At 40.9% G+C, this 26,094-nt stretch overlaps 1 protein-coding gene across 2 annotated transcripts; it reads right to left on the bottom strand.

The window, feature by feature from the left end:
* Window positions 1-25,727, bottom strand: LOC116335545 (protein FAM160A1-like). Of its 2 annotated transcripts, none has more exons than XM_031759273.2 (18): window positions 25,526-25,727; window positions 20,358-20,415; window positions 18,425-18,672; window positions 16,499-16,700; window positions 16,194-16,415; window positions 15,380-15,542; window positions 15,141-15,252; window positions 7,725-7,826; window positions 7,207-7,263; window positions 7,013-7,099; window positions 6,368-6,535; window positions 6,202-6,281; window positions 5,639-5,811; window positions 5,447-5,558; window positions 2,618-3,951; window positions 2,138-2,316; window positions 1,933-2,053; window positions 1-1,038 (listed from the first exon to the last, which is right to left on the bottom strand). In XM_031759273.2, the coding sequence occupies exons 3-18, from the start codon at window positions 18,527-18,529 to the stop codon at window positions 806-808; spliced, it is 3,450 nt and encodes a 1,149-aa protein (XP_031615133.1). In that variant the 5' UTR covers window positions 18,530-18,672; window positions 20,358-20,415; window positions 25,526-25,727; the 3' UTR covers window positions 1-805. The 2 variants fall into 2 exon arrangements, with proteins under 2 accessions (XP_031615133.1, XP_039460963.1); XM_039605029.1 differs by lacking the exon at window positions 25,526-25,727 and adding an exon at window positions 24,690-24,722.
* Between the last annotated feature and the right edge of the window lie 367 nt (window positions 25,728-26,094).

The raw sequence follows: 26,094 nt of genomic DNA on the forward strand, positions 1-26,094 counted from the left end.
ACTGTTAAAGCGCTATATAAATACAGGCCATTTACCATTTACCATAAATTCATTAGGAAGTGTTTAGTGAAATAAGGGCGAAGAGCTGGTTTCCCATAGATTTCTTTAGGAGCAGAAATCCTTTTGCAACCACATGCACCGCCCCCTGGTGGTCAGTAAAAAGAATGTAGATTTAAGAGAGGTCTGCTTTAGCTTCAGACTCCGAAGCTCTGTCCATTTTTATTCTGTCTTTTCATACTGCTATGTCAGATGTTGGATGGATATTTGAGGTTTAGAAATGTCTTTGAACTACCATACACGTAAAAAAAGAAAAGAAGAAAATGTTGGGAATATAAGCAAGGTTAAATTTTACTGCCTCCTTTTATAAGAGAAAAAAAATTGCTGGTGTTAAAAGTAAGAAAAAAATGTCTTGCATGCAATGTCTTTGTGTTTTCCATCTCAACAAAACCATGCAAAGATTTAAGAAAATATGGTAGAAAACTATTTTCACGGATCCCACAAATATATAAAACTTAGTACTGATTCTTCAAAATCATCTCCTTCAAAATCATTTTATAAATATCAGTCATATTCACATGGAGAAAGCATCAACGTTTTCAAGTGTTGTCAGGAACATACACAACATCTGAATATTTATAGCTACTTAAATTATTCACTTATATTAATCCTCGATGAGGAAAGTAGTTCATGCTACATGTTTTCTCCTTGAGCTTAGTCTTTTGCTGGTGGTCACAGCATATCCTTGATCTTATCAGCAGCAATCTGGGAGGCAGATTTTTACAGTTAAACTAGGGGTTTGCATTTGTTACTCCTCAGAATAACAGTCCAAGGCAATGCTGTGCTCCTGGGCCAAGGCAGCCAACTCCTTCAGGAACTCGGCGTACAGGATAATGGCGAAGACTCGGCTCTTGGCTTGAGGGGGAATAGTAGGACAGGGGGGCAAGACACTGAAAGGAGGCAAAGGCAGAGCGTTCTTCACAGAGCCATTGGGAAGCGATGGGTCCAGGATGATGTCACCGCCCTGAGACTGGAGGCACTCTGAGGGACACACACAAGTATCATAAACTGAAAAACTTTTTATCTGTAACTTTCCAATAATTGTTTTTTGAGTTGTAAAGCCAATAATGTTAACATAGCAACAATTTAATAAATGACTGTGTTCACACTTTCAGATGTGGCCTGACAACATCTACAAATTATTGTATTTCAAGCTTAGTTAGAGGCTTGCCCAGCGCTATCAGTGCTAAGAAAAGCAGATGTACTCATCTGTGGCTCCAGTGTTGACTACCAAAAAGTAAAAAATGAACAAATCTCAGTTTCACAAATGTATTCTAGTCCATATATTCTCTGATGAAGGCCACAAGGCCGAAACATTAGGATGTTTGTTGGCATGGCCAGAATAAGTTGGTGAAATTAAGAGCTCTCGACTTAAAAACTCTTTTACGTTTTTTTAAGTACAACTTTTCACAGTGGATCATCTCTTTGTCTTTTTTATCCTCTGTCATGTCATCACAGCTCCTCAGCTGCTTAAAGACATTCAGTCATTCTTACTTTGTCCAACCTGAGCTGTTTCTCCATATCCTTACTCCTGAATCTGTCTGCCCTGAATCTTTCACTTCTATTCCTCCTGCTACCTTTCTGCCACAAACAAACCCCACTCTGCCCACTCTGAGCTATCTTCTTCAGCTCTTTTCCACACCCACTGTTGCTTGGAGTGGTTGACTATAACTATTTAAACTCATCTACATTCAATATTCCACTGTCCTCCATACAATTCAATTCAATTCTATGTCATCTGCAAACAGCATAGCTGACGGAGACTCTTGCCTGCTCTTGTCCATCACACTGTCCATTTAAAGCAGACTATCTAACTTGTTTCTTTAACTTTAACATATGTTGTTTTGTATCCTGTTTATATGTGTACTTATTAACCTCTGAATTTGCCATCTTGGTCTTTTGCCAACAAGAACCTCCAGGCCTGAGTGACTAGAGCTGGATAGTCTGGTCTGGCCATCACATAGCGCTCTATCTGAGCATGCACCGACACCAGCACCTACAGATTGAAAGTGAACATAACATTTTTATTCACGAAATCCAATCTGACATGTATGAGACGTGTCAGATGTATGACTCCTACCTGGTAAAGTGTGCGAACGTTAGGCTGGTTTTGTGTGTCTGTGCTGAGCAGGAAGGATCTCAGGAGAGGTTGTGGGTACGATGCCAACTGGGCCAGGATGCCTGTCACAAGCAGGTTTACAGCAATAGAGTTTTCGAGAAGGTTCTCCAGCCGAGACAACAGCACACTGATGAATGGACCTGGTTAGTGTACGTCAAGAGAAAATGCATTGCATCAGGTGTAAAATAATGGGGGGGAGGGGTCTTTTAGTCTTACAACTGACCTCCAACCAACAGTTTTAAGCATCACTTTCAATTTTCAGTGGCTACATTTATTTTTGACCACGTTACCATGTTGCAAACCTACATTACGTTAAGCATCAATTAGAAAAAATTATGAATATTTGACACAAAAGGAACTTTCTCATTCTGTCTTATAAAAATGTGTATAGTGAGGTTAATAAATCAGTGAAGCTGCTTTAAATCTTACACAAGCACAGACCTGTAAATGGAATTTGATGTCTCCTGCCGCCTTTCTTTGTGTCGCTCCTGCTCTTCTCCACTTCTTCTTCCTCTCGCATCATCTCTTCCTCTTCTTCTGCCCCAATGTCATCCCCGGAGGAGCTAAAACCAAAGTCAGTGCAAAGCTCTTCCTCGTCCTCTTCAAGTCTTTGCCTTAGCACCTCGACACGCTTCCTGAATGTGTCAATATCATCTGTGATGTCCTCATAGTCTGGTTCTACCCCTAATGACAGCATGAGCTCACAGTATTGGGACAGGAAGTCATTGTTGTTTGTGTTGTTGTCAGGCAGACTTGGAGATATGGGACGGTCAAATGATTCAGATTCATGATGGCCATTGGTTAAAGTGTTTCTTACTAAACATGTTGAGGGTGATTGTATGCTTTCATGTTCATGTTGCTGATGTGCTCTAGGTGTATGGCTGACATGAGCTGTAATGTCAATCACTTGACAGTTTTGCTTTAAAGACTTTATATCATCATCTGCATCATCACATTCGTCGATGATGTCATTGTTTACATTAAAGCCATTGGTAAAGAGCTGATCTCCCAGTGACCCTCTGTGTCCAAATATCCTTTTGGTTTCTTGTTCTTCGTCTTCCTTTGTTCTCCCTATCTCCTTTTCACAGTCCTCACTCCTTCTTCTTTCTTCTTTTCCTGCATCCTCGCTCCTCCTCCTCGTCGACATAATGCTGTTTACAGTTTCCATCACCGTCCTTCCTGTTGTTGTTAACATCGTTGTTAATGTTGTCGCTGTTGCTGAAACTCGCTGTCCTTTCGAGATGCTCCCACGGGATTGGCGATTTGTCAGCATGATCCGATCCAAAATGGCTGCCTTTGCGTCCTTTTTAGCAATGAGATCATAGACAAGAACATCATCCTGAAACTCGGATTCTTCAACATAAGAGCCGCGCACCAGCTTGGTTGCATTGCGCCGCATTTCCTGGATGTGTCGAGGAGGCAGTGGGGGAGGTGCTGGTGGAAAAGTGCATGTATCTGCCTCCAATGATACATCGCCATTCGCCAGCACCACGTTTACCACAACTGAAGGCAAGGGATTGTCATCTGCAAAAATGTCATCCCACTCCAGTTCAAGGGCGGAGCCGGCCCTGCCTGCTTGGCTGTTATCTAAAGAGGATGGTGTAGGTGAGAGGGCAGAGGGCGGAGGACTGATAACCAGTGAGCAGATGGAGTCGCTCTTGACTCGCTGCATGAACTCTTCCTCGTCCTCCATGTTGTTACCAGGTGTATCAGATCGATACTCTTGAAGTGGAGGGTCGATGCCATCATAAGAAGCCGACCATAAACGGCAAGTCCTGCCAACAAAGAAAAAAATATAAAGATTCAATAAACTTCTCTGAAATTACTCAGTGTATAACTTTTATTTAAATTGGAAAAATCCCCAAATCATAACCACAGGGCTCTGTCACAGCAATGCTCTACATTAACATTATAAATACTAAGATCCCAGTCAAATCCATTCACTGGATTGATCATGGATGGAGGCCCAAAGTGATGAAACCCAGTGCAAGGCAGTCCATGACCTTCAGCCCATATTCTGATTGGTAAAGGTAGGGACACACGCGTGTCCTGAGCGTACCGAGTTGGGCCTAAACAACATTAGGATGGTAGTTTAAAAGTCAGTAGTGTCACAATCCTGTGATGAGGTCCTGTGACCCAGGATTGTGTGTTTTCCTTGTATTTTGATATTCATTATGTTTCATTCTTTTGGTATAAGCTTCTAGGTTTCTTTAGTTCCGTCTGTGTGTCACCCCTCATGTCCTGTCAGGTTTCAGGACTCTGTGCAGGTAATGTTACTTGTTCACGTATAAGTTTATAGTTCCTTCATGTCCTGTTCATAGTCATCACAGTCCCCTTGTCATTGTCTTCCTGGTTTTTATAGTGAAGTTTTCTGAGTTTTTTCAGTTTTCCCCAGTTTAGGTTCGAGTTTAGTTTTGCCTCTGTGCTTACTGCCTTGTTTTGTTGCCCTGATTATCAGCTGTAATAAAAGGCTCGTTTTCTGTTCAAGTTAGTTTTGGTCTCCTCACCTGTGTCTGCTCCTGGGTCCTCACACACCCACACACGGTCTGCCCCCGCAAACTGTGACAGGTAGCTTAAAAGTATGTATTTATGCAAACTTTTACACTAAGACTTTCAGATCTGAAACAATAATGGCATTCCCATTAGCCAACCATTATCAGATATTTGCATGCTAACCTAAGAAACAAAGAGTATAAACAACTAAGCAAGCATGTAACTTAAAGTGTTGCTCAGTCTTAGCGTGGTTGTAAGCTGTTGTTCTCGTTTCTTTGATTAGTCTGTTTCCTGCACCTAAGATTACAACGATAAGGAGTGCATTTTTTTTTGTTTGATTTTGGTTTCACCATCAGATAAAAGACCGAACTCATTATTGTGGCAACATTTATCTATTACCACAAATGTCTCACTCCTCCTACCTTAGATGTGCCTTGCTGGTGTTCAGTACGCGCTTATTTAATTGTAGTTTGAAAAGCAAAACTATGAACTTTTAAACCACCAGTGAATACAATAACAACAATCAAAGTTCATTCATTCTTTTCATTTGGGTTTTTAGTACAAATGTAATAGCATATGTTGACCAGCAGATGCCACTATAACACTATGAACCACTTTCACTGTTTTACACTCTGGTTTGCTGCATGTTTCCCAGTAAGTGGTGCAATGCACCATGTACACCAGCTATGAGATCCCCCCAAATCACATTTAATTTTAGTAATCAGACCCAGGCTGAACCATACTCTTTTTGTAGAAGAAGAAGAAAGGCACACTAACCTGCGGGCAGTGGAGATAGCCTGGCGGGCATCCCAGAGGTAATGGAGGTAGTTTACATCCATCAGGAAGTCTGACCCACGACAGTAACCAACGCTGTCTGACACTGACAGATCTGACAGACGGTTCAGGAGGAACAGATCAGTACAACCAAAGCTAATGTATAAATAAGCAGTTACCCTCTAACATACTGACCGGTTCCTTTGGGCCAGTGGATGTGCTCTGACTGTGTGAGTGAGTTTTGGAGCTGCACAGGACACCAGGAGGGCATCAGCAGTAGGAAGGAGGCAGCACTGCAGGAGTAACAGTCCCTCTGCTTCAAGAAGCAGCGCTGCTTCCTGCTCAGGTGGCTGCAGGGAATCAGATACCTGAGGAGAGACAGAGCAGTTACACTCAGTCCAAGCATATTGTACACAACTGGCATACAGGTGCAGTTTCCCCATGTTAAAATCCTTTGTAGACAGAAAATCATGTTTACAGTCTGACACAAAAAAAAGTCGTGGCCTCGATGGATATTTCTGTGGGTAAACATTTTACAGCGTAAAATTGGGAGCTTGGACACTTTTATCAATAAAGGAAGCTGTAGCTGACAATGACCAGTGAGGTCTTACCATCATAGAGTGTTTGTGCTCCTGGTGTTTTAAATGGATCGTCTAAATAATACATTTTCTGCAGTGAAGTTCCAGTTTTAGTGAAACTGTAATATTTTATTAGCACTAATTAAAAGATGTGTGTCTGTGAGTTGCTGTTAGACTGACCTGAAGACCAGCTGCAGCATGACATCTTCACAGAAGAGCCCAATCAGAGTCCTGAACAGAGCCAGCGACACTGTGCCCAACTGAAGGACATGCAAAAGGTCAAAGGTCATCGCATTTACTGCATGACAGAGCATGAAGCAGCTGTATTAGATGACTGTGTGGATACCTGGAAAGGTGTGTTGACCCTGCTGACCAGTGTGTCCAGGATGTGAACGTTGTCGTGTGTGTGCAGCAGGATGAAGGAGAGGAAGGTCTGGAGGAGGGCGGGCTCAGAGATGGAGCGCAGGAACAGGTCCAAGTATGCTGTGGTAGTCATCACTTCCTCCACCGTCAGCTACTCACAGACAGACAAATGATTACATTCACCAGGATGTGATTAAGTAATAGCTATTCCATGCAGGTGTTTTTATTCTGCTGGAATTACAGTAAAAATGATGTATTAAAAGCTTTCCTGTGAGATGTTTACTGGTGACTAAATGTAAAAGATGAGGAAATGAATGTCCTGTCTGGTCACTTTAATAACTTTAGTGGCTACAAAAACAGCTGAAATTACTGTATGGTCAAACTTACACTCTATAGAGTATAAGTGTAATGTTTTTGCATGAATAAATAAAGTATTTATGGTTATTATAGCAGGAAGACCAACATAACTGTGGTTGGTAACCAAAACCCTCTGACAGTATCATCCTTTAAAACTCTGTGTTATATAACAGGCAACTATTCCTGTTGTAGATTTCTTTTGGTTTGCTGCCTGTACTTTACTGCACTTTATCAGGGACATTTTTTACAGTGTCGTGATGAAATGTGATACCTTGTGCAGAGCCGGAGCAAGGACAGGCACCAGGAAGCCATTGTAGATGTAACCAAGCAGCTGGGAGCGGATGGACGGATGAGCCACCTGAGGGAAACAAAGATGTACACTTACAGAGTAAAAATAAAGGAGTGTGTGTGTGTGTGTGTGTGTGTGTGTGTGTGTGTGTGTGTGTGTGTGTGTGTGTGTGTTACCTTGGTAACAGCACTACAAAAGTCCAGAGAGTGCAAAAAGTGGACCAGAGCAGGAACCTGTTGACCGAAACACAAGGTGTTCATTCATTTATTCTCATTAATTCTGTTACTAACTTGCTTAATTAATTAATATTGTTTTATTTTTCATACGTTTATCTAATTCATACTTGTGCATATATACTGCACATATCACTTTTTAGATTTAAGATTACCATTGCACAGCTGTTACTGTGTACACGAGTGTTCCATTGATATACTGGAAAATTAGTTGTCTGGCCAATTCAGGAAGGAAGGCATTCATGCTTGAGCATAGTACAGATTAACTGTACTTAAAGTGGAAGCTCTTCATCTTCAGTCCTCTGAAGTAATGAGGAAAAACCACAAAGTATCAGTTTAAAACTGAAACCTCCCAGGCAGCAATACAAATACACCCCCCACACACAAAGGTACAAGTCTAGACAGGAAAACATCCTTCCTCCTTTTTGTCACTACTTTTGATTTCTCTCTCTGGTTGTTACCTGCTGCCAGTCCGCCTGGTCCAGAGAGTGCCAGTCCTCGCTGTAAACCTGCAGCCGAGCCGGAAGAGACGAGTACAGACCGGACAGACCCGTGGCCAGCACCTGCAGCAAACACACACATACAGGTGTTCAAAATTTACATTCTGAAGCAGATTTGGTCAAAAAGAAACAAAAAGAGAGACAACATTTGAAGACTTTCGCCGTATCCTTAACGACCAATTTTAACCCCTCAGTGTAAATCAACAGGCATGGTTTAAATTAGAATAGTTTTCAGGTTTCCCAAATGGTAGCTGCACGGGCATCGGCCCTGATGATGCCTGTGGGGGTAACCCCAAGTTGGCTTATAAGGGTTTATCAATCTTAAATGATAAGTTCACTCAAATTATTCATTTCTTTAGCATATTTTTATTTATTATTTAACACTACTACTGTGTCCCTGAAAACATTAGTTCCCTAATCCCAAAAATCCATGCTGACTTTGGAGCCACAACTCCTGCTGAAATTTTATTTTACCGATGCTGATTTTTTTTTTTGATTTCATCCAGAAACACAACAAAAATAAATACTTGGCGAATTACTGGATGCTTTTGACTAAAGGTGGAAGTGGATTGTGGCAAACACTGTCGTGGTCCGTGTTATATTTGTTGTTTTTCTCATGATTCTTTGTGTTTCTAGAGTGTTCATTTCCTCCTGCCTTCTCTGCTTCCCTTCTTTCTGTAAATCAGGGACCGGAGCCCCCTGGTGGCCTGCAGTAACAACAGAAGTTCAGTTTGAAAATTACTCATAGAAACTATGTACTGTTGCATATTTATAGAATAGTATGTATTTATACAACATGTGTATTTAAACTGTTAATAAGAGGAGGTTAGTTTGTAATAGTACTCACTATTCTGACTGAAATTTGCTGCTCTTCTGTTGCAGGATGAGTTTGGGTCACACATTGGCCATGACACTTTGCATATGTAGGACGACCATATTTTGATTTCCAAAAAAGAGAACACTTGGCCCAGTCATGAGGAATTTTAATAATACCATTTGTTTAAAGAAAATTTTAACATATTTAAAAGATGCCTTCTCTGTGCGGTTAATGAATGGCGAAATAAAAAATGTCATATAGGCTTTTACAAGTCAACAAGTGCAAAAAAATAACTTAAAAACCTGTGGAATTAAAGAATGTTACAGAAATAATGCCTCATCTGTATAAGAAACCTTACCAGTGAGGTACCAGTGAGGTATTGTGCAATGGTTACTGCTGTCTCATTTGGTGTTTCTAACCTCAACCTCAACCTTCTTCTGCAGATACAACAGCATCCTCGTTTTTCCCAGGTGTAACAAAGAACTCAGTCAACTTACTAGATGAATTTTCGCCTCGCACAGCCTTCTTATGTTTTTCTGTGTCTATGTAAGCAACAACATCTCCGGCACCTTTGTTAGACACACAAACATTATGTGCCAGCTCTGCACACCATGCACTACGCCGAAACTTCTTTTGCAGTTTGTTTGAAAAGATACACTTGCGCTATGGCATCTTTTGGCATCTTTTCAGCGCGCCGCTCTGTGCTCTGTCCCATCTGTGAGCACGGAACAACCACCTACAACACAGCAGTTCGGGGATGACGTTGCAGATATGGGTCCTCTGTAGGCCTATAGGAAAACCCGGACATTTTCATCCATCTCAAAAATCCCCCCGGACGCCTCAGACAGAACGTGAAAAGTGGTCATGTCCGGGGAAAAGAGGACGGTTGGTCACGCTAGCATATAACTGGTTAGCATTAGCAATTTATAGCTAACGCTCTGTGTTACTTGTGTTTTTTTTCAATAAAAATTTCAAGGAAATACACCACCTTCTCCTATATAATGATTAAAGTGAAGATTTCAGAGCTTCTGGTTTCTAAATGGGCCACAGCGCTCTTTACTTTGGTAATGGCTTGTCTAAATATTTCAGTGGGACTTATTTGTCTTTTTTGATTTATCATACATTAAGAAAATGGATATAGCTGTTAGTAAATGAGTCCAAGAGCTGCAGCCTTTAGACAAAACCATGAGAGGCCTTTCCTTGTGTTTCAGGTCTTTATGCTAAGCTAAGCTAAATGGTAAATGGCTCACACTAAAAATGGCATTTCACGAACTGGTCCTTTAAACAGAGAGGTGAGCGAAGAAGTAGCCTGCGGAGCAAGAAGTTGTTTCTAAAAAGAAAAGAAAGATATTGTTTCATTTGAGACAAAAAAACAGGGATGATATCAGGAAAAAGGAAGAAGAGATGAGGAGAGGAGAGGAGAGATCAACATCAGTATAAACAGCAGCAGTGGTGGCGGCGCTGGTCGTCAACAGCTGCAGTCTCGGGTCTCGTTAGCAATCGGGCAGGCATCCAATCATGTGCAGACTTGCTAATCCCTCTTTGTGTTGGGGCCAATCTCACGCTGATTTACTAAGCTGCTCTATGCATAAAGATTGAGGTCAGCTAGTGGTCACATGGGCTTAAATCTGACACATGGACAAACACAAACACACACGCACACAGGTGGCACGTGCTCAGATGTCTTTGCTCGCCCTTTCACATATGAAACCCCCCACCGTGGGTCTCTCTCTCACACAGTCAGGAACTGGGAGGGTTGGGGCCAACATGGCTGACGCAGTGATAAACACTGAAACACACAAACATGTTCTTACATTACTGTAACATTTAAGGGTCTTTTTTTATTGTCATGACATTTTATCACATATAAATATGTTTTTATATTTTCTTTAATTACTTTAATTGTTTTTTCAAGTTACTGACTCCTTAATTAATCATTTACTAATAGTAAGGTTCAGAAACACGATTTTTCCTCAGATGTTCTCGTTTTCTCTTATTTCTCTTTGCTGTTTCTTTGGGTTTCCCTCTTAAGCCCCCTTTATCACTTTCCACAGTAGTTTTCCCTCAGTTATCTGCTTCTCCTCTCTCTCTGTATCCATCACACACAGTCCCAGAGGAAGCAGTATGAGCTCATTAGTTTATTGCATAACTTGCGCTAATGAGATTACAATACAGAGGGGAGATGAATGGGGGGGGGGTGCTCATACACTGGGCTGAAAAACTACCGATTGTATTCATTAAACAACCATCTGGTTCATAAAAAATCTGTTAAATGATCAAGGGTCGGGCTGTTAAAGGGCCTTTTTATTCTCCTAATTCCTCTCATTTCCCTTCTTATCCGTGCAGTTTGCACTTTTAATGAAAGTTATCCAGATCTGTGAGAAACATGTATTGGATTCTTTCTATGTTTGTGCTCTCAAGTAAGTTTTATGAAGTGTGTGCATAATCTTGCTGACAAACAGAGAAACAGAAAACAGTCAGTTGCTTCACTTCAGCAGAGGAATAAACGCCCTTTTTCTCTGCAGGCTGGAAGGCATGTGGAGATTAACCCAGTTTAGCTGGGCTAATGGGGGTCTATGTGAGGTAAACTGGTTGCTCAGCTTGTGAAGAACACCTTTAAACACTTTACAGATGTGACATAAATCTCACATATTTAAAGTTTCATAGCATAATGCACACACAGAAGTCTTAACCTAACACCACTTTATTTTCATCATATTCACAAATGTTGCACAATGTCTTTGAGAAAACCGAGAAAACAGGCTCTGGTTACCTGGGTACCCCTGTAATATATTAACTACACTGTAATTCGTTAATCAGCAGTATCCTTTACCCTGATTGGTCGTCTCTTCAGTGTTAAATGAAGTGGTTCTTATATCGCAGTTTTGAGCTCTGTTAGAGCTTTTTATGCCTCACTCACACAAGCACCTTTTTCTACACTTAAGTGCTTTCTATCTAAAATTTACACACATTCAACCGTCATTTACATTTTTGACACTTGTACACATCCAGTTAAGTCCATACGTTTTTTTGACAAAGACACAGTTTATGTAGTTTTGCCTCAAAGCACCACCAAAGATCACAGCAAACTATCAACATGTGATCAAAGTGCAGACTTTCATTCAAAGGATTTAACAAAAGTCAGAGATTTTTTTTCACTGTCTGTCATTTTCAAAGGCCCAGAAATAACTCAATAGTTGACTGACAAGCAGTTTATGGCCAGGTGAGGCCTGCTCCTTTGTTTAAAACAGATAAAAAAAATAGAGAGTTGAACTTGTATGTGTTAGCTTTTTACTGGAATTCTCCATTTGATTGTCAGTCAGGTGTCAATCTCAGTGAATGAGGTCATCGTTTGGCTGAAACACCAAAAGAAAACTGTGATCCCATCACAACATCAAGCCGAGTCAAGAACACAGGTAGGTGTGTCATCATTATGGTTTACATTCAGGAAACGCCTTCACAAGTACAACCACAGAAGGCTCACAACAATGTGCAAATAACCGGTTCCACTCAAGAACAGGAAGTATGTCCATACACTAGAGTTGGATGTCTCGAGACCACTTTTACGTGGTCTTGGTCTCGACGGACTTTGGTCTCAGTCTTGCCCTCTCAGATCGACATAGTGTTCGGGAGATTTCAACCATCGGTGGAGCGGGGGAGTAGCTTACTGGGCTTAAGACCAGGTCATTTTTTCAGAAGCCCGGGGCCTTTTGGAGTGTAATTTGTTTCATAGTTAGATGCCTGACTGACAACTGTATAAAACAAAAACTACACACAATATTCGAAGCACATAGCGCTCATAAATTCCCCCTAATTTTGGTATGATCTGAGCTCAGGCATGAGGCGACTGAGCACAGCACTTACGCCTGTGAGCGAGGGGGGAGAAGCTGCTGCCTGCGAGTTAGCTGCAGACAGAGGAGAGCTTAAGTTCGACCAGATACCAAAGCAAATCATTCGTACTGTACAAATAATGTAAATATGACGGTGTATCACAAAAGATTGATATCAAACTGATCACTTGGCCCATATTACGTTACTTGCTCTTCGAGTGAATCAACAAATGGCGAAATGAAAAGTCAAACAACAACAAAGCTGTTTCTTTAGAGAGTCTGTGCTTACATGTGTGTTTATTTCATATTTTCAGTTGTTTCCCTTCACGGCTAAATAAATCGGTTTCAGTAATGCACTGATATACAAGAATGGACATAAGGAGCTTCTTTCAAAGAAAAAACTCAGGTAGATGTTATTTTATATATTATGCTTTGTATGTTGTTCAGTATATTTCTATGCAAAACAAGAGGAATTTCAATACACAGCAGTATATTCACAGTTGAAACTGGATATTTACACTTTAGGGAGAAAACATAAAAAAAATTTTTTACTGTACAACATCAATTTAGGGTAAACTTGTTTTGTTTTGGATAAATAAATATTGAAATATCTTTTGAATTAGTTAAATGTCAGAATAAAGAGAGACAGAGCCGTCTATCACTTTCATCAAATTTAGGAGTACATATACACTAAGTTTATTGTTAATTAATAAGAAAACTCCAGACGATTCCATTCTGAGCTGAAGAAGCTTCTGATAGGTTAGTAGAGTCCATGTGAGTAAATTGGTGGCACAGCTGTGGATGCATATAAGGCAAAACACAGAGCCTGTTTCTTTGACATGGGAAAAACAAGAGATGTCAACAAAACACCAGGAAAAGAATTGTGGAGCTCCATAAGTGTGGCTCAGTTTTGAATTTGGTTCCATTTGCAATTAAGAAATAGACAATTTCTCTCTTTACTCTTAAAGTTAACAAATATATTTTTTATATTTATCAATCTAAAAAAAAATAAACATTTAGTCTGATTTGATGTTACAATTAAAAAAGTGTTTGTGTTTTGAGCTGAAGAGTGTTTAAATATCTGGTTTCAACTGTATATTTGATGATGTTGGTGTTTGGCTTGATTGTCAGCACAAAGAGGGAGAGAGAGGAACAGAGAGAGAGAGAGAGGAACAGAGAGGGAGAGAGAGGAGCAGAGAGGGAGAGAGAGAGGAGAATGAGGACAGAACAGAGATGGAACAAGAGCAGGTGACACAGACCTGTTAGTCAAATGGTTGTTTGCCAAAACTCATCAGAACATGTATCTCGTACCTAGTGTAACTTTTTAGGTTTGTTATTTTTCAAATTCTATATTTATTAAGTTTTGCAGGCTTGTTTGCACAACAAGGCTAAATAATTATATAAACGTTTCTGAATCTAAATAGTGTAGAATTAAAAAAATAAGTGTAGTGCAGGTCTATGATGATTTTTAGTTTTTAGTGCATCATGTAGTTTTGATTCTGGTTCTGTCTTGGTTAAATCCTAAGTAGTCCTGATTTTGAACTGTTGTAGTCCTGTTTTAATTCCGGATCAGTTCTGGGTCTGGTTGAACTGGGGTTCAGTCCTCGTGTCTTGATACAGCCCGACTTTGTTCTGCCTTGCTGCTTAATTAAAAACTAGTTTAAGGTGTCCTGCAGATGTGATATATATTTTTTTCCTATATGAAGTCATTCTTTTTTGAACAAAACTCAAAACAGAGCCTATTAATCTTTCAGTCATTTCTACCCTCACTTAATTTCCTTTCGCTGCTCAGCTCTCACACAGTGGCTCAGCTGTGCTCCAATCCCTCCATATTGTGGCCAATCACATGCGAGGATATAGGATAATATCATTATGTGAAAAACAGAGAGGGTGATGGACGTGACAGTCAAGTGGAGCATGTGTCTGTCCTCTCAGTAAGTGAGTGAGACAGTAGACAGCGGTGAGGAGGGCTGTGCGAAAGCAAAAACACATAAATATGCCTGACACCTGTAAACGAAGCAGCATCTGGCTGCAGTTTAAAGACTTTTTTGTCTCGGTCTTGGTCTTGTCTCGACTTGGTCTCGGTCTTGGTCTTGTCGTGGTCTCGGTTTAGGTGGTCTTGACTACAAGTCTACCACACACACACACACACACACATAGTAGCAAGTATCTTACTCCTGTTCCCTACATTTTCACTGTCCCTACATCTCACTGTATCTTACACAGTGTGTAAGATATATGGAAGGTAATGTGATGGCATGTATGCTGCCAGTGGCACTAATGTTTACTGATTATGTGACTGCTGATCAAAGCAGCTGGATGAAGTGTAAAGTGTCCAGAATCAGACACATGCTGCAAAACAGCACAGATGAAGCTTCACAGTGCAAACAGCTGATGACCCAAAGCAACCCAAGAGTTATTCAAGGCAAAGACATGGAATAATCTTCGTTGGCCAAGTAATTCAGATTATCTCAACCCAATCTTTTAAACACAGAACTGACCCACAAACAAGCAGCAGATGAAGGTGGCAGCAGTAAAGACTGAGCAGAGCAGCTCGAGGCAGGGAACACGAAATTTGGTGATGTTCATGGACTCTAGACTTCAGGTGGTTATTAACCACAAAGAATTTTCATCCAAGTATTAAAAACAAACCTCTGAAAATGGGGGACTGTGTATGAAAATGTCTGCAATTCTTAAACAGTTATCTTTTTATGTTGTGCATTTACTTACAGGACAGAAGTATGTGTTCTCTGCAATGTGCTGGGCGACTCGAGGCTCAGAGGCAGACAGAGACATGATGAGCAGCAGAGCATCTCGGGCCTGTTGACCTACCAATCCCTGCCTGAGAGACAGAGATAACACAGGCTATGAGTTTTGTGCACTTCTGAAGTACATACATTACCTGTGTACATTTGTGTTACCCTTTTTTATCCAGCAGAGTGTATGCACCTGTGTGTGTGTGTACCTACCTGTGTGTATACGGGATGAGCAGGGAGAAGAGCAGGAAGTTAGCAGCTCCCTGGTCCTCGCTGGTGTGAAAGAACAGTTCAAGCACTGAGGGATCCTTGACCAGAGCCACGCAGAGCTGGTTCAGCAGGAGGACTAGCTCCGCCTCCACCACGCCGCCGGTGTCTGCAGGGGGCCGCAGGTGATTAAAGGGCCAGGTAACCAATTAAACGTCTTACTGGCTAGTGGTTACACCTCCAGCTTGAGAAATGACCTCATAATTAACCACTTAAACCCATTTTGATGTAATTAGACAGCTAAACAAGCTGCAGGACTGGGTGCAGAAAGAGTTCAAGTAAAGACGAGGGGAAAAAAATCACCTTATTTGAAATACCATTCTTTGTTTGCTGTGGTTACACTTTGTGTACTGCTGCTTTTATTTTTCATGGTATCTGCAAAAGGCTTCAAGTGACACTTCAGGTACTTAATGTAAAAATCTAAACCAATCTAAACCCTTAATAACTGAAGCTATCAGTTAAACAATTGCCCCTACTTTATGTCAGAAACATCTGTTATATATATCTATCTATCTATCTATCTATCTATCTATATATATATATATATATATATATATATATATATATATATATATATATATATATACATATATATATTGTATTGTATGGAAGAGATAACAGCTGAACTTGAACTTGGGCTGGGCTGCACTGTAATTTAATACCACATTGTACCACTAGATGGTGTAGTAATCAGCAAAACCTTTATTTGGCCTGGCAAGTCAAACCTTAAAACATTTCAACACTTTCACCTCCGACTCACCGGTTGCAGCTCCGGCACAGGAGGCGAGCAGCATCATGAGCGGCCGCAGAACCGGTTTATGGTGCAGCAGAGGCTGTTTGGCCTGAGACAAAAGCATCTGGTACATCCTGAGTTGCTCTAGCTTCATGTCTTCAGTGAACTGCCTCCTCAGGCTCCACAGAAACAGCCTTTCCATCACGCCCTCAAGGACCACAAACTCCAGGATCGGACCCATCGCTCCCCCTGGTACCGGTGCACAAACACTCCTGAGTCCCAGTATACTACTGCATTGGTTGCACAGTTAGGGATGATTTCTTTATTCTTACCTTGGCCCACCTCCTCCTCCATCAGTAGAAAGAGCATGTGCTCCACGTAGTTCTGGACGGCGCTGGCCTCGTCGGCCGGGATTGGGCCTAGACGTAGCGCTCCGGAGCTGCTGCTGCCGCCGCTGCTACCATGACCTGTGAGGAAACTCAGTGCGCTGGTGCCGCTGCGACTCGGCTCGTGTTTCTCCAGGATCTTCACCACCTGAAAAACAACAGAAACACAAGGATGTAAAAGACAATGCGTTTACAGCCATCTTTATATGGCAAGCAAAACAAACACCTAAAATGAGAGTGATTAAAGGAAATAGACAAATCTATACAACAGTAGATACTCAGACTTTATACCTGTCTTATCAAAGCGTGATCAGATTTTTTTAAAGTACATTTTCAATGAATGTATTTAAAACTCTGCATGGAAAAGTTAAAAAACTAAACTAACTAAACCAAAGCCTTATCCTGGTACAAACACAAACATAACAGCTGGAGACAGATTTATTAAATGAAATATGGCATAAATGATGCATGTCACTTAATAATCTCTCAAGCTTCCAGGTTAGAAACATCACTGGGGAAAAAAAAAAACAGAAACGCATTATTTATATCGTGTTTTTATTTTGGCTTCCTTTAGTTTCTAATGGTACCAAACTGGATCATTACTGCCATCACCTCTTTACCTCAATGCATTATAAATAATATTCATATGCAGCTGTCTTGGACCCTTCTCAGCTGAACATTAAAGGACTACAGTTGCAATTCCTCTAATGACCACTAGGTACCACAAAACTCATGGAGTGGCAATTTCAATGTTCTATTTGAGGAGTAATTTTGTAATTCTGAGCAATTTTGACCTGTGTATATTTGTTTCATTTCCCTAGAATTTGTGGACAAAGTTGAGCTTATCTCGATCAGCCTTTGGAAAAAGGGTGTTATGTTTATTTACTCTAGTCTGAATCAGTTAATGAGTTTATTTCCTGTACTTTTGCTTTTTGTAACACAGAGAAATTCCAAGCAAACCAAAATGTGTTGCTACAAACCACACAAGGCTGTTCAGTCCATATATTGCCAGAATGTGTCTGTGCCGGGAGCAAAGAAAAGAAATACAGGAAGAGGGTGCTGCATTGCAGACTAATGGATAACATGGAGAATTTACTCCTAAAATCATCGTATTTAATTTCTTCGTAATTTCTGAAACTGAAACTCAGCTGAAACCTGCTGAGTACGATGTGCAGATTGAGGTGGGATCACATTCTCATCATAAATAAACCGCTTGGGAGTTTGTTTGGAACTAGACCGAGACAACCTCCGCCAACGGATGTGAGTGTGATTATCTGTCCTCACCCAAGTGCGATGACTGTGTTGAAAAGTCTACATATGAAACACGCCAAGGAGGAAAATTAACTGGAGCTCACATAAAATGGACTAAACTTTTTTTTAAATTTTTCTAATAAAGAAAATAATTTTATTGCTGTAAAACATTTAAGATGCCACAACAGAGAGATAGCTGTGGGAGGGATGAAAAAGAGATGAATGAAACAAGAATGCAATTCACTCTCTGGACTTGTGTTAACCTTTGACATTGGCTGCTTCAGACAAGGACCACATGCACACACTTGCAAACACACACAAAATACTTGTACACACACAGACGATGCAGAGTGTGTGGGGGTTTTCTTGGCAGCTGTGGAGAGTGATTTGTACTAAATGGATCCTGTGTTTAAGGGCCAGAGTCTGGCCAGTAATGCTGACACACATTCATACACACACAGACAGTCACACAGTCATTATAAGTGAAATTAGGCCAGGCCAGACAGGCAGAAGAGACAAAGAGCAGCTAAAAAAACATGTCAGTAGTGACTTTATCTGTGAAGCAAAGCATTGATTGACCAGTGAAGATGAAGATGATGCAGGAGTAGATAAAAAGATCACCTGTGCCCAGTGGTTCTTAAATACGATCATGCAGGTCTCTGGGTCCACACCTCTCAACGTGAGGGACTTCTTCCGATGTCCCCCGATTACCACCGAGGCCATCATTTTGACTGACTGTCAGGGAGCTAAAGCATGATCCGGCTCAATGCGTGGAGGCTGTCTGATGGAAGGACTGAGGGTCATTACCTGGCTCCCTAAGCCCAGGATCAGTCTCTGGTCCCGGGCTTGGTGGGCAGCTAGCCGCTAGCCTGCAGAATATGGAGTTGGACAGAGTGGAAAGTTTGTTCATTTCGTATTTTCGTCTAAATTTAATAAATTGTCCTTTCGTATAAATTGTCTTTATACTACAGTTGTTGCTGGTGTTGTTAGCCCTCCTAATGACATACATAATTCCTAGTGTGGCTGCTCTTTTCAGATTACTTTGGGAGTCCCATCTTGACCACTTGTACCTATGTGTTTGCTGGCTCTCCATCAGTGTTTACACACAGAATGCATTTACCATGAATATTCTCTTTGGAGAACAGTGCAGTTACTCTTAGCCAGATGCTAAGTTTGGGTTGTTGTACCAAGCCTGACCAACATATCAGTGGGATCAATATTAGCTGCGCGAACATTTTTCTTGTAAAACAAAGGGGGGCCCAGCAAAAAAAGTTTGGGAACCACTATTATAGTGGAACTCTACATTGACAGTGTGACTATGAGGGACACGTTTAAGGTGCACACCCACTTTAAGATCAGGCTCCTGAGCTGATACACCAGCTTCAGGATTGGGCTATGAAGCTTCTTTTACAAAGTTTCTGTTTGGTTCTCCAAGTTCTGGCTAGAGAACCAACTCACATGTGTGATGATCCTCAAACATCATTGAATGTTCCTCCAAAATGTTCAGATGACTCAGGATGCTAAACTAGAAGACAGCATTGGCAGTGTGATGCTCCATCACAGGGCTTGGACACTGCAGACTGACTAAAAGCTCCTGTTTGGGTCCTGAGGCGCAGCAAATTTGTGATGAAAATGTGATTTGTCTGTGATGAAACAGTAGAAGGTCCAGTGCAAGCGGTCATAAAAGGACTGCAATGTAAGAACAGCAGCTGCACTGGAAGGAGTTGCAGTTTTTCCACTCTGGAATTATGATTCCTCCATTCCTGGTATGTGCATATGTAGCTGTGTAAAGTGTGGATTTCTCTACATGTTTTTTTTTTTAACTTAAAACACACAGGCTGTACATGTGCAGGGTGCTGGAATAAATAAATATAGTGACGTATTGTCCAAAGAATACAAATATTTTTAGCTTAGTTTTCTTCCTTCCAGGCAGACGCCGGATTCTGTTCATTTCTCTACATTATGACAATCAACTCCCAGAGATTTGAGGCTGCAGGAAAGTAATCCACATTTATTTTTAGCTGTGCTGGCTGCATAGCTCGAGTAAAGCCATGTCTGTTAATGTAACAGAAATTTGTGATGTCCGACTTTAAAGTTAACACAGAAACAGCACTGCAAGAAACCTGTCTTCAACTTTTTACCCATCTGACTGATGATCTAAAACCATTTGTTTAACATCCACTCGTGTGCTTTTTTGTCTAAGTCTTCATGTCTTATGTAAAGCACTGATTCTCTCCAACAAGAGGTCGCTGAACAGAGAGGATTTTCTTTTTCATGAGGAAATCCTCTTAGTTTAATTGTGTATATATCTGACTTTCACAATCACAGAGCTATTTCCTTACTCTGTGTCAGTGTGTGTGTGTGTGTGCGTGCGTGTGTGTGTGTGTGTGTGTGTGTGTGTGTGTGTGTAAACTAGCAGCAGCAGCAGGAAGTAAGGCTCTTCAGTGGAAACAAGCAAACAGGAAAAATGACAACGAGGCCCACCCTGGGCGTTCCAGGACATTCCGTGAATTCCCATGGAGGTCTTGAGGAAATCACCCGGCAGTATTCCTACCTTTGCACTGCTGCTGCTGCTGTGATGTCATGGATGAGCGAGCCTGCTGTCTGCACTCCTAATGGAGAGAGAGAGAAACACACGCAGTGACACAGAGCAGTACTAAATGTAACGCTTTACACTATCAGGGCCTGATTTATGTCCTCACAACATGAGTAAAACAAGTAAACACACAGTTTATATCCTTAACCATCTGGGACTCTAATCTGTGTGTGTGTGTGTGTGTGTGTGTGAGAGAGAGATGAAAAGCAGGATTTTGGTCCAATTTCCGGCCTGGATTGTCAAGTTGATATTATTGTGTGTGTGTGTGTGTGTGTGTGTGTGTGTGTGTGTGTGTGTGTGTGTGTGTGTGTGTGTTTATTTTGTGTACTCATTTAAGTTTTTTGTGCCTTTGAAGTATCAACATTTTTCTTTTTTTGTGGAGACACTGATGCATTTAATAAACATTTTGTGACACCTTATTTTTTTCTTTGTGTTTAGATCTGGGTCTTCAATGTGTGACACTGAAATAATCATAGTCTTAGTTTGAACCTGCCTATAAAAAACTACATCACACCATCAATAGCAGAAGGTAAAAACAATCAATAAAGGACTTTGGTCTCTCCTGTGTTGCGTTTGTCGAGCCGGAAGAGTCCATGGTCGTGTCCAAATTCATGGGCTGCATCCTCCTGAGGCCGCATTTGTAGACCGACTGCGTCACAGCGACGCGCTGAAGGCTGTCCAAATTCGTAGACTCCTCCGAATGCAGCCGACAAATGCGTCCTCCTTTTCCCCGAATTTGAAGGATGGGTCGGGTGTGTCCTTCGTGGCCCACAATATCCCAGAATTCATAGCGCGGCCCAGCCAAACTCCAGTTTCCGGCAATGGCGGCCGCTACTAAGTTTTAAAATTACTTTTATTAATCTTTCTGGGTCACAAAATAAACTTTTAACATATTTTCAGGCGAGAATGTAGCTGTGTAAACTTCAAATATCTGCTCGGTTTATCAAGGTATTGCATATTTGCAAAAGTGCTTCGACGTTTTCGGAGACGTCTGTTACCCACCAGCTTGATAGCTAACCGAGAGCTCGAAGGTCACTGAAGCCGCCGAGAACGGTACAACTCCCGGCACATCATTTTCAGATCACCGCCGACTTTCGCTACTCAGGTTAAACGTAATATATTGTTTGGCTTTTTTCAGTGTTTTATTTGTTCGTGAGTAAATTGGTTTGGCTGACATTAAAGTTATTAGATTAGATTAGATAAAATAAAACTTTATTAATCCCCCGGGTGGTTTTCACACAGCTGAATAAACGTCAAACAGAAAACCGATTAAACAAAAGTGTGAGATGGTCGAGAATTTACGCCAGTGTCCTGTTATATTTTACATAGCAAGGAGCAGACGGCCGAGTTTATTAAACTCCACCGAGACAGCGGTGACGTTAATCAGAAGGCTAGACCGTCCAATTTCACAGCCGTTTACTTCCGGCCTACCCGACCTTCTGAGGACCCGGCCCACGTAGACCGCGAAGGCCAGGTCCTCAGGAGGATGCAGCCCATGAATTTGGACACGACCCATATGTCAAGAAATGTGTGTTGCTAAGTTACCAGCTAAACCAAGCAAGGTGCATTGATAAACTTTACACGGAAAAATGTACAAACTGTACACAGATAATTTTTAACATAATTACAATAAAATGCTCCAGTTGGCTCCATAATGTGGTGACTTAGAAATTTGTGTAATAAGCAAACCATCCCTAGATAAGTTCAATGAGGGGGCATAAATTGAGAGAATACAGTTTAAAAATCTCCCAACTTAAACATGCAGAATGGCCAAAAGTAGCTCTTACAATAAATATAAGGCATCAATAGCACAAATGTGCACAAAGGTCCAGTTCACTGAGTTGAATTAGTGTAGATAGACAGAGGTGACGGATAGCAGGTACTGACCTAGTCAGTCACCTGTCAATCAAAGCAGCCACGCGCCTAACTTTAACAGTATCCAGATGGATGAGATAAATGGAGAAAAGAAAACAGCCAGAGTGATTATGAAAGGTAAATTAGCTTGAAGCTCTAAATTTGGGCATTTTATAATGGGAGTCTCTGGAGATATGCTCACATTTGGAGCCTCGAGTGGTCATTAGAGGAAATGCAGTTTCTGACACTTCATTTTTAAGCCCTGGAGTTTCCAGTTTACTTTCAAACCCGATTTTAGGAGTCAGGTTTAGTTTGGTGTATGCAAGGCCGAGTGCAAGGCTTCACCATTTGTCCTCACAAAGACAGAAGAACAAATGTCTGTGTGTGTGTGACTGAGAGCACGACAGAAAAAAAGAGGTAATCTCAGATGAGACAGTGGTGTTTAATCCCAGCCCGGCTCTTTATGTGTGTGTCAGACGGTCACATGCCATCACACAAACCAGGGATTAAACACACGCACAAGCAGACTGACCTGAAGTCTTTTCTGACCTGGTTTTTAAATCATTTCAGGCATTTAGCTGATTGAGATTTAATCGTGAAAATAACACACCTCGCTGTGTTGTTTAACGGGTTGAGTTCAGTTGTTGCACTCAGGTGTTTTCAGGACCTAGCTATGCAGTCTTTACAAACATGTGTAAAAGACTGAGTCATTTTAAAGAGCTCACTGAATTCAAGTGTGGTGCTGTAACAGGAGGCCACCGTTAAAAAAGTCTGTGACATTTCACAACAGCTTGTGAAGCTGCTTCCCTCCTAGATAGCCCAGGATCAGCTGTAAGTGACATTACTGCAAACTGGAAGCATTCAGAAATCACAGCACAGTTGTCAAAGACTCAGTAACTGCAGAGCTCCAAACCTCCTCTGGCATCAACATCAAGACAAACCGAGCAGCTCCTGTAGGTGTAGTGGTCCAGTATTTTTCTCTACATAGTGTAAATAAGGCCCAGAAACAAGTTTTTTCTTCTGTATTCCCAATGAATTCATGTTTTATTTCTAAAACTTGCCATTGCCAACATTGAACTTCATTAGAAGGTGGGCTCTTATGCCTTTCCTTATTTCCTATCACATATATGCTGTTATAGGAGTGAATGTTCATATTAAACATGGCCAACCTCTAGCTAAAAGCTCAGGCCTCAGATTGCTCTAAACATCAGGGCTTCATATGATGTCAGTGATGTCACCATCATCTTTTATGCGAGGGGCAGCCAATCAGAAAAAATCTGGAGTCAAAATGGCTGGTTTCCATGACAGCAGATGAAATGAGGGGCTGCAGAGTAGGGCCCCTTGAATCAATGACAATGATAACATTGATGGACAGAGTGTAAAAAGGTGCTCTGATGTCACACAGTGTCATGTAATGTAATCTGTGACCCAGCGGCTGTCTTTGCTCATTGTTTATACCTGCATTGTAAAGGAGTGAAGCTTCACCTGTGTTTGGTGAGGTTACATTATTTAAAGTAGGCCTAAGAGAAGTCACAGGATGGGGAGCCTTTTGGAGCACAATGAGCTCTCTTCTGTTTGTTTTGGATTTACGACGAGCTTCAAGGATACCCTGGCTGCTTTTTCACAGTGCAGGCACACATTGTGTGCCTTCTTATCTGGAGGGTAGATGCAAGACCAGATATATGAAACTATGTGTGAGATTAGAGCTTCAGAACTCAGGATACCCTCTGCAACACGGGTGGATATTTTTCCCTTCCCTCCAGAAGCAAGTTTCACCACTTTGTAGCAATTCCAGCAGTGGCTCTGGGCAGCTATGTCAAGGCATTAGGCAATATTCCTTTAATTTAAATGCTCACCAACTGCATACAGAGAATCAACAGTCAGATCTTATGGAAAACAACTAAAAGGTTTGTAGATTTTGCCCCGAAATAAGGTTCTGGAAACGTTTTTTCTTCCTGGAGGTTTGTGCAGAAATTTGCATTAAATTCAATTCAGGATTCTTTGAGCACCTCATCTCTCTTTCTTGTAATGTGTCTAATATTCATCTCAGCCTCCTGAACAGTAATTTCCGAATGAGTCCAAACTTGTTCATCCCAGCGATCCAAATGGACTCGCGTACTGTTTATATCTTAAAACGTGCAGCCTCACTGGATGAGAGCATGGATCGGACCACAGGTGCAAAGTACCATAACACATTTACACAATTATGCTACTGAAGTACAGCTTTAATCTACTTTTATGTTTCTACTTCTGCTCTACTACATCTTTGACACAAAACGTTTTACTGTGTACTCCATACCATTTATTTTAAAGCTTTGCTTACTTATTGCTTTACAGATTAAAAATATAATACATGTATAAACACACACCCATATAAACTGAAACTAGAGATCAGAGTGACATCAAAGGAGGTTAGTGGCCTTTCCTTCCTCTCACCCTTAGACATGGAAGATTTTAAAACTGCCAGGAAGACGACAGACGCCATGACTCAGATGTTTCTGTTGCATTGTCCCTGTTAGGATGAAACCTAATAACAGAATCAAATAGTTGGGTGTAGATAAGTTAGCTGCCTTTTTGAGTTTTTGATGCTACTCTGCCTCTGGTTGTTGCAAACAAAACTGTGCAGCATGTATATAAGTTAATAAAATCACCCCCAGCTGTAACATTAACGTGAAACACCAATTAATAAATCAATAATTAAATATATAATTATTATACAAATATAACATGTATGATTCTGCTTAATGACTGCATTTACTATTGATATTTTAAGGATCTTTAACGCTAACAGTTATTCAATAAAAGTAGTTTCAGGCTGTCTTTCAGTGTCACGTCTCACTTCATCCATCTGTATGAGGCCACAATGTTTTCTACACCAGTTCTTACTTAGACATTAAAAACAGGTAAAAACAAACAAAAATAAATAAATAAATCCTGGACACATACAGAGCATTAAAAAGAGACTTCATATTTAAGAGATGCTTTCCTCTCCAGTAAATGCTTGTTTCCTTAAAATAAAATCATTTTTAAAATTCTTGTTATTCATATAACAGTTTTTAAGCAATAATCTATTCTATGAATGCAGTTTTATTAAGTTTTATTAAGCCAGGTTTGACCTACTTTGCGCTCCTTTAACTATTATATTTTGTCTATCCAGAGTCTTTTCAGAGTAAACCCTCCTCTGGGTTTACACTACACTGCAGCATGAAAACACTGAAATCACAACATATTCTGCACTTTTAGTCGGTTAACCTGAACCAGGCGTTTCTTACCTCGGCTGCCTCTCTAACTGTTGCTCGTTATTCCCAAAGTGAGAAGGAAAGCGGTTAAAACGCGTGTAACTGTCCAGAAACGTGTGTAAATCCTTAGGTTTGCGGTTTTAAAGCGGCCCGGCTGTGCTGTTTCTGAGCGCTGCGGAGTTTCTGAGGCTTTAAGCGGCTCAGCTGTCAATCACTTAGCTGCTGGGCGCTAGGTGGCACTTAACCACGCCCATAGACGTTACACGACCACGCCCCCGGAAGAGAACCAGAGCGCGCGAGAGACTAAACCGGTTTTATACAGCTCATATAACATGTTTAAAGGGTTATCTATACATATGCGTGTCTGTGCAGCTTTTTTCTTTCTGTGTATCATTCTGTGGACTACTGGCAACTACTTTATGGTTATTTATATGACATAAATCACCATTTTCACTGTTGTTTATTTAAGAAATCCTGATTAATCAGTTCATCTTTTTCTTCGTAAAAATGCAGAACTTACTATTTAGAGAAAAAAAATCCATTAGAAATATATTACACAGTGATAGGTTCACATGGTGTCCGCTGCAACAACCTAAAATGCT

The sequence above is a fragment of the Oreochromis aureus genome, linkage group 3 (genome assembly GCF_013358895.1).
Source record: "Oreochromis aureus strain Israel breed Guangdong linkage group 3, ZZ_aureus, whole genome shotgun sequence".
In the NCBI taxonomy this organism is placed as follows: Eukaryota; Metazoa; Chordata; class Actinopteri; order Cichliformes; family Cichlidae; genus Oreochromis; species Oreochromis aureus.